This window comes from Ranitomeya variabilis, chromosome 5, assembly GCF_051348905.1.
Source record: "Ranitomeya variabilis isolate aRanVar5 chromosome 5, aRanVar5.hap1, whole genome shotgun sequence".
Taxonomy (NCBI): domain Eukaryota; kingdom Metazoa; phylum Chordata; class Amphibia; order Anura; family Dendrobatidae; genus Ranitomeya; species Ranitomeya variabilis.
Genome location: NC_135236.1, coordinates 178,393,605 through 178,402,586, shown reverse-complemented (window position 1 = coordinate 178,402,586; position 8,982 = coordinate 178,393,605). Strand labels below are relative to the sequence as shown.

The 8,982-nt window shown below is 41.4% G+C and overlaps 1 protein-coding gene across 2 annotated transcripts in view; it reads right to left on the bottom strand.

The window, feature by feature from the left end:
* Positions 1-2,414: 2,414 nt before the first annotated feature.
* ELL3 (elongation factor for RNA polymerase II 3) overlaps positions 2,415-8,982 on the bottom strand; it is a 188,344-nt gene continuing 181,776 nt past the window's right edge. Inside the window, exons 10-11 of one of the 2 annotated variants that reach the window (XM_077263577.1) lie at positions 8,129-8,173; positions 2,415-3,769 (exon numbers count right to left, since the gene is read on the bottom strand). In XM_077263577.1, the coding sequence (XP_077119692.1) occupies positions 3,662-3,769; positions 8,129-8,173 (153 nt within the window). In that variant the 3' untranslated portion in view covers positions 2,415-3,661. The remainder of the gene's footprint in view (positions 3,770-8,128; positions 8,174-8,982) is intronic. The other variant, XM_077263576.1, reaches the window with a different exon arrangement.

Here is an 8,982-nt window from a genome sequence, read left to right as displayed (position 1 = left end):
TGAATCGCGATTTCACCCGCCGCTATTGCGGGCGCATGTCAGCTGTTCAAAACAGCTGACATGTCCCGGCTTTGATGCGGGCTTACCGCTGGAGCCCACATCAAAGCAGGGGACCCGACCTCCGCAGTAATGGTACGGGAAGGGGTTAAAACTAAACCTCCCAGGTCATCTGTCAATGAAAAGGTAGGGAAGGGATCCACAGTCCTAGTGGCGCAAAGACTCTAAGAATGACATTGCTCCCCAGATTACCCTATGAACATTTAGCATTCACATGTACAGTTGTACTCAAAAATTCTCATACCCCGGCAGAATTTTTTCATTCTTGGCCTTTTTTCAGAGAATATGAACGATAACACCAAAACTTTTTCTCCACTCATGGTTAGTAGTTGGGTGAAGCCATTTATTGTCAGACTACTGTGTTTTCTCTTTTTAAATCATAATGACAACCCAAAAATCCAAATGACCCTGATCAAAAGTTCACATACCCTGGTGATTTTGACCTGATAATATGCACAGAAGTTGACAAATGGGTAAAGGTAACATCCTCACTTGTGACCTGTTTGCTTGTAATCAGTGTGTGTGCATAAAAGCTGAGCGAGTCTCTGGGGTCCAGACAGACTCTTGCATCTTTCATCCAGCCACTGATGTTTCTGGATTGTGAGTCATGGGAAAAGCAAAAGAATTGTCAACGGATCTATGGGAAAAGGTAGTTGAACTGTATAAAACAGGAAAGTGATACAAAAAGATATCCAAGGAATTGATAATGCCAGTCAGCAGCGTTCAATCTGTGATTAACAAATGGAAAATCAGGGACTCTGTAAAAACAAAACCACTGTCAGGTAGACCAACAAAAATGTCGTCCACAACTGCCAGGAAAATTGTTCGGGATGCAAAGAAAAACCCACAAATAACATCAGCTGAAATACAGGACTCTCTGAAAACTAGCAGTGTGGCTGTTTCAAGATGCACAATAAGGAGTCACTTGAAGAAAAATGGGCTGCATGGTCAAGTCTCCAGAAGAAAGCCATTACTGCGCAAATAATAATAATAATAATAATCTTTATTTTTATATAGCGCTAACATATTCCGCAGCGCTTTACAGTTTGCACACATTATCATCACTGCCCCCGATGGGGCTCACAATCTAAATTCCCTATCAGTATGACTTTGGAATGTGGGAGGAAACTGGAGTACCCGGAGGAAACCCATGCAAACAAGCAAATGCCACAAAGTATCTCACCTACAATATGCAAAACAGCACAGAGACAAGCCTCAAAACTTCTGGAACAAGGTAATTTGGAGTGATGAGACCAAAATGTAACTTTTTGGCCACAACCATAAATGTTCGATTTTGAGAGAGGTTAACACGGCCTATGATGAAAGGAACACCATTCCTGCTGTAAAGCACGGAGGTGGATCACTGATGTTTTGGGGATGTGTTAGCTGCGAAGGCTCAGGAAACTTGATCAAAGTTGAAGGAAAGATGAATACAGCACGTTATCAGCAAATACTGGGGGCAAATTTGCACTCATCAGCCCTGAAGCTGCACATGGGACGTACTTGGACATTCCAACATGACAACGATCCAAAACACAAGGCAAAGTGGACCTGTCATTGGCTACAGCAGAACAAAGTGAAGGTTCTGGAGTGGCCATCTCAGTCTCCTGACCTCAATATCATTGAGCCACTCTGGGGAGATCTCAAGCATGCAGTTCATGCTAGACAGCCCAGGAATTTACAGGAACTGGAGGATTTTTGCCAAGAAGAGTGGGCAGCTTTACCATCTGAGAAAATAAAGAACTTCTTCCACAACTACCACAAAAAAACTTAAAGCTGTCATTGATGTTAGAGGGGGCAATACACGGTATTAAGGAATGGGGTATGTGAACTTTTGATCAGGATCATTTGGATGTTTGTGATTGTCATTATGATTTAAAAAGAGAAAACACAGTAGTTTGACAATAAATGGCTTCACCCAACCTCTAACCATGAGTGGAGAAAAATTTATCATTCATATTCTCTGAAAAAAGGCCAAGAATGCAAAAACTCTGCCGGGTATGTAAACTTTTGAGCACAACTGTATGTCAATGGTGTGTTGTGAAGAACCTACTTGCATTGTTCCCAACTTTTTCTGGAAATCTCAACCCCATAATTTATTTGGGCAGTTATCTGGCATATTTGCAATTTTCACTCTACAATACCAGCTGTGCTTATTTCTTGAGAACACGGTGAGGCAAAATAGTCACTACACCCATAGATGAGTTGCCAGTGGGGTTGTAATTTCCAAAATGGAGTCACTTGTGGTTGAAGGTTCTGCATTATGGCACCTGTTGGACCCTGCAAATGGTGTTCAAGGAAAATTTGTCTTTCAAGAAAAATAGTACTCCTTCATAATGAAACAGTAGTTTCTGACCACAGATGGGGCATTGCTGCATTTAGGAGAAACTAACAAATTGTGGGTGTCCATATTTATTTTTTCCAATTAAACCCGTGTGAAAATAAACTCTAAAACCTGCCCACACCACTGGCAGCTTTCTGCCTATGCACAGTGTTTACAGAAAACTGCCTATCAGTGGAGGGGTGGGGTTAGACAGAGATCTTGAATATGGAGGACTACATGGCTACAGATTTTATAAACTACAGTAAGCAGCCCAGTAAGTGACTCATTGCTGAAATCAGGATCTCTGTCTATACATCATGCTGCTCTCAGATTAGGTGTCAAAAAAATCTGGGGACTGATTCCTGTTGATTTAAAATGTCACAACCGCAACAAAGTGAACACAAATTATAAGATCGAGAAAGACTTTAATTGTAGACCCCAGGTCAGTATAAAGAACAATGATTTCACAAAACATAGTAGCTCATAATGCGATTAATTGTACTAAATCTAGGCCTATTCGGAGAGTCCAAGGCTGGTTGGGCAAGATTGTCTGGTTTGGCAGAAAACCTGTGTCATGTCACGTGTTAACATCTGACAACCAAGAACCCCACTGATGAATAAAACTAGCGTTATCCATTTTTAAAGGATAAACTGCATTAGTGAATGTTAGGCGGGGGTACGTGGCGACAGAGGATGCTCGGCACAAAGATCTCTGTGCCGCCGCTACATCACAGCATGATGCAGGTGAATGCGGTCACATTGCATCCCCCAGCGTACCAGAAGTCACAGAAAACCTGTAGTTCTGTGGCCCCATAGATGTTCCAGCTGGCGCCACCTTGGGATTGTTCCACACAGGCGACATTGGACATTTGACATTGTTCCATATGTTTCTGGACTAGGCATCTTCCCCGGTAGATCATTACACCGCACAGCAGTACATGATTTCTACATCTTTACAGGAACCAAGTTTTTCTGATTTACACTTTATCTTTACAGGACAAAAGTCACCAAAAAAAAAAGCTACAATCTGTGATTTGTACATGACGTAACCTGTCGTCTATAAGGCAGTCGCTGATTCACTGGCGATGCGCAGAGGCGTCTTTTACTACCGCATGCACCATTATAGCAGTTTGATGGCACTTTTTTCTTTCTTTTCCATAAGTCGCTTGGTTTGCGGAGAAGTCGCTTTCCATGAAGCCTCTCTCTTGGTCAGACCCCACTGAGCTGATCGATGGCCGCAGTCTTGTGGCACGGATAAATGTCCTTTGGAGTCCAGTTGGCCTATGTTGGCGTATTCTTCTCATATTCCAGAATCTGATGCTTAATGTGAGAGAGTTTGTGGTGCAAGTATTCACAGCGGCTCTTCTCTTCCCTGTAGCCGGGATAAGTCTAGGTGAGGAGACACAAACATCAGCCTTATAACGAGACATACACCTCCCATGTACAGACGATTGACTTTGCTTAGGAGGCCACAGGTAGTTGGCATGTGTATCCATTTATAAATCAGGATACGGGACAGCTAGCCTAACAAGTGAATTTGTCACTAGGCTTCCCAATCTGAGGGCAGGATAAATTGGAAAGAACCAGATTCCAGCGTTTAGTCACTTATGGGGCTCTTTGCTGTAGTTTTGCTAACTTTTCCTGTATCTGCTGCACCTTTGCTAGTCCTCTCAATGCTGAGCTGTGTGTAAGGGACGGCCATATAACATGGGCGACGATTGTATCGTAATTCTCGGACTGGCCGGTGGCTCTACTGACCAGAGCGTGACGACTTCTTGTATTTCTATGCAGCTGTCATGCTCAGGTCAGGAGAGCTGCCGGCCAGTCCGTGCGCTGATATAAAGCTTTCTGTGTAAAGTCGTGAGACGTGGGAATAGCTGAACCATATCTGTGAGAGGAGCAGCACAGCTGCAGAACATAATTGTTTTATCAAAACTACAGCAAGAAGCCCAGCGAGTGATACCTAACTGGAATCGGGGTCTCTGCCCCTACGATATGCTGCTCTCGTAAACCAGGTGAGAGTCTCTTAAAGGGTATGTGCACATGATGTCTTTAAGGCGCTGACACACCCATCAATGTTTTTTTAGGCAAAGCAACTTCAGGAAAAAGCTGGTATACTTTTAGGGTACGTTCACACAGGACTTTTTTGCTGCTTTTTTTTGCTGCTTTTTTTTATGCTAATTTAGGTGCGTTTTTTTGGTGCGTTTTTGGTGCGTTTTTTGGGTATGTTCACACAGGACTTTTTTGCTGCAGATTTTTGCTGCAGATTTTTGCTGCTTTTTTTTATGCCAATTTTCAGCTGCTAGGACACCTCATAATGGCTCTTTACACCTTACTACCAGGAACTCCCTCACAATAGATCACAATCAGGACACCTCACAATGGCTCTTCACACCTCACAATGGCTCACAATGGCTCTTCACACCTCACTACCAGGAACTCCCTCACAATAGATCACAATCAGGACACCTCACAATGGCTCTTCACACCTCACAATGGCTGACAATGGCTCTTCACACCTCACTACCAGGAACTCCCTCACAATAGATCACAAACAGGACACCTCACAATGGCTCTTCACACCTCACAATGGCTCACAATGGCTCTTCACACCTCACTAACCACACCCCTAAGCTCTTGGCTGTGAGATCCCTTCCTGCTGGCCATGATTTTCTGCACAAAAAAAGCAGCAAATAATGCTACATGCGTTTTTTCAGCGTTTTTGCAGCGTTTTTTTCATCACCCATTCAAGTCAATGGGTGAAAAAACGCTGCAAAAACGCTGCAAAAACGCTGAAAGAAGTGACATGCCCTATGTCCAAAAAAAGCAGCAAAGCAGAAAAAACTGATCAAACAAAAAACCAACGTGTGTGCATGAGATTTCTGAAATCTCATAGGCTTTACTGGTACTGTAAAAAGCAGCTGAAAATTAGCATAAAAAAAAGCAGCAAAAAAAAGCAGCAAAAAAGTCCTGTGTGAACGTACCCTTAGTCTTATTGCCTGGAGCTTCAGCTCTGCCGCTGCTGTTATGGTGACTTCACAACTACATCATGTGACGGCTGCAGCCAATCACAGCAGTCTTCTACCATTAATACCGGCATGATTGCTGATGCTGCCCTCGGATGTTATTTACAAGAACTATTACTACTTAGTTATTTGCTGCAGGGTATTTGCTCATTTGTTTGTTTTTTTTATCCTAGCCTCTTTTCTTATTTTTAGACAAAGCAAAAAATAAATAAATGTGGAAAATGACTACCTATAAATATGCTCTTTACAACCCTTATCCTTTGCTCAACTTAAATTATAGATTGGATATATGGACGTGATAAATATACCTAAAAAATGAAGCAAATCATATAAATATATATTATAATTTCCCACCAATCACATTTTAATCCATAGGATGGGAATTATTTAAGGGATGTCACACCATTACATAGCACATGTACTGTACAGATCATACCATATCTGCAATGTTTGCAACTAAGGCTACTTTCACACTAGCGTCGTGCACTGCACGTCGCTATGCGTCGATTTGGAGAAAAAACGCATCCTGCAAAAGTGCTTGCAGGATGCGTTTTTTCTCCATACACTTCTATTAGCGACGCATTGCCACATGTCGCAATCGTCGTGCGACGTTGCGTCGTGTTGCGTCGGACCGTCGCCACCAAAAAAACGTTACATGTAACGTTTTTTGGTGCGTCCTTAGCGTCTTTTCCGACTGCGCATGCGCGGCCGGAACTCCGCCCCCGCCTCCCCACACATCACAATGGGGCAGCGGATGCGCTGAAAAACAGCATCCGCTGCACCCGTTGCGCGGCGCTTTCAACGCTAGCGTCATTGCGTCGGCACGTCGCATAGCGACGTGCAGTGCACGACGTTAGTGTGAAAGTAGCCTAACATGCCAAAAAATCCAGGAAAGTTATACAGTATGAACATTTCTTACAGAGTATAGCGCCCCCTGGTGGTCAGTGTATCTTGTGCAGACCACTGCTGGTCACATTATGTCCCTCTCCCCCATAGCCAGGTCACCATGCAGTGAGTGCAGTGTTCACTGCAGGACTGTCTAATAGAAAGATCAGATTGTCGCCGCTCTGCAGTGAAGAGATTGATCTGCACATTGGCTATAACATCTGACCACCTGGTGGCGCCATACAATGGAACAGAAAGTTATAGATCTACAATAGTTTTTATTAAGGGCATGTTTATTGCAAAAAAATTTGGATTTTATGATCAATACAGTAAATTTCATATGTCACGGTGTGAAAACTTTAACACTAATCGTGGCATTTATTGGACAAACCTTTTTTCTGCTTCTCAGAAATGAAGATGCTGTAATACATTAGGGCTGCGTTCACACGTTAAGGTTTCTGATGTAGTTTTTGAAGCCAAAAGTCGAATTAAAAGATAAGTCTGAGGCCCCAATTCATCATTGCTGCTTCTCCAGTTTTCTAGAGTAATTTGCTCTTTTTTATTTAAGTGGTTTTAGCATTTGTGCCTTAATTTCTATAAGATTTAGGCCATTTTTTAAAGTGCTCTTTCTATTTTAACCCCTTCACGAAGTGCCCATTTTTTTCCTCCCCTTCTTATTTTTCCATCAATATAGCCATATGATGGCTTATTTGCGGGACAAGTGAATGACGCCATTCATTTTATCATGTGATGTTAAAAATTTGTTTGTGTCGCCATTTTCCGAGACTTGTAACACTTTCAATTTTTGAGTTCTGGGGCTGGGTGAAGACTTATTTTTTGCACCCCTAGCTCTTACTGATACCATTTTGGAGTAGATGTTTTCATAATCTCATAGTGCATTTTATTACAATTGTTGCAGTGGTCAAAAAAAACAAACTTTAATTCTGGCGTTTTGATTAATTTTCCTCGTTGAGCTATTTACTCATTTATTTTAGATTTTGATAGCTTGGACTTTTACAAACGCAGCGATGCCAAATATGTCTAAGTTTTAATTGTTTTTATTATTTTATTTTTAATGGTGCAAAAGGTGGTGATTTGAACTTTTTATATATAAAAATTTTTCTGATTTAAAAAAAATATATTTTTTCACTTATTACTGGATCTATTAGTTCCCTTAGGGGACTTGAAGCTGCAATTATCTGATCGCTTGTGCTATACATAGCAGTGCATCATCCCTGCTATGTATAACTAAAATCATGGATAAATGCTGGCTTTCACAGAACCGTCATGACAAGCACGGAAGTCTTCAGCACACACCCGGCTGTCATGGCAATCCATCGGCGCCTTGCGATCATGTCACGAATGTGCCAAAGGGCACGTGGAATGACGCACCCCCTGCCAGCACACATTAAATGCTGCTGTCAGAGACTGAGCTTGTGAACCAGACATATGACTCAACTGTATGTCATATGTCGGGAAAGGGTTAAGGGATTTGTAACTTTTTTGTGCTAAAAATTTGCAAAAAAGAACATTTGTGTGCACCATTTTGATTAATTTTGTGCAAAAATGTTAACAAATGTCACAAGCCAAAAAAAAAAGAACATTGACTCCAATAAATTGTAAGTGATGAATTGCAGCCTTAGTCTTTTCATTACAGGTATCTTCCATTTATTATTTGTTACTGATTTTGACTTGAAAAACTGCATACAAAACCCAGAACAGCCAATCCCAGTCTAATGCACTGCGCAGGGACACCACTGACTGGTTGCACTGGGGCAATGTCCTAATGATCTATGAATGAGGCAGACGGCACAGTCTGGAGGTATGCGTAACGTACCTTCTTGAACTTCTTATATTCTGACAGAATCTTGTTTTCAACCATCTAAAAGTAAAAAATAATGACATTTATAAAGTGTTTTTCTATGAACAGACATACACATACACTCCCTGACAGAAGTTATGTCGCTTATCCATGTTATGTAAATAAAAGCTTATAACCTGACGTTAAATTCATCCATTCGTTGTGTAACTTATTCTTTTGAAAGCTGAAACCCTCCGAAATGTGGTTTGGGTTAAGAAAATAAATTGGCATTAATGCAGAAATATTGATTTGTTAATGGACACAGAATGGTCAGATTTTGGTAAGACAAACGTTTTGTCGCCCACAGAAAGTAATGTGATATTTAAACAAATAATTAACTTAAAATACAAATATATGTTGCCTAACATTGGTGAATGAAGTTGTGGTGCTATTAGAGTCATATTTAATATTTTGTGTGACTTCCATGAGCTTGGAGGACTGCATCCATGTGGTTTAACAATGATTCATACAATTTATTAATGAAGTCATCAGGAATAGCAAAGAATGCAGTCTTACATGCCTCCCAGAGTTCATCTAGATTCTTTGGTTTTGTCTTCCAAGCTTCCTCTTTCATCCTACCCCAAACATGCTCAATGATGTTCATGTCTGGTGACTGGGTTGGCCAGTCCTTGAGCACCTTGATCTTTTTTGCCTGGAGGAACTTTGTTGTACAGCTGGATGTATGAGATGGAGGACCATCCTGCTGCAGAATTTGACCCCTTTTATGATTTGGAATATAAGAGGTAGCTAATACTTCTTGATATTTTAGGCTATTGATATTGCCTTCCACCTTGCAAATGTTTCGCACACCCCCATACTGAATGTAACCC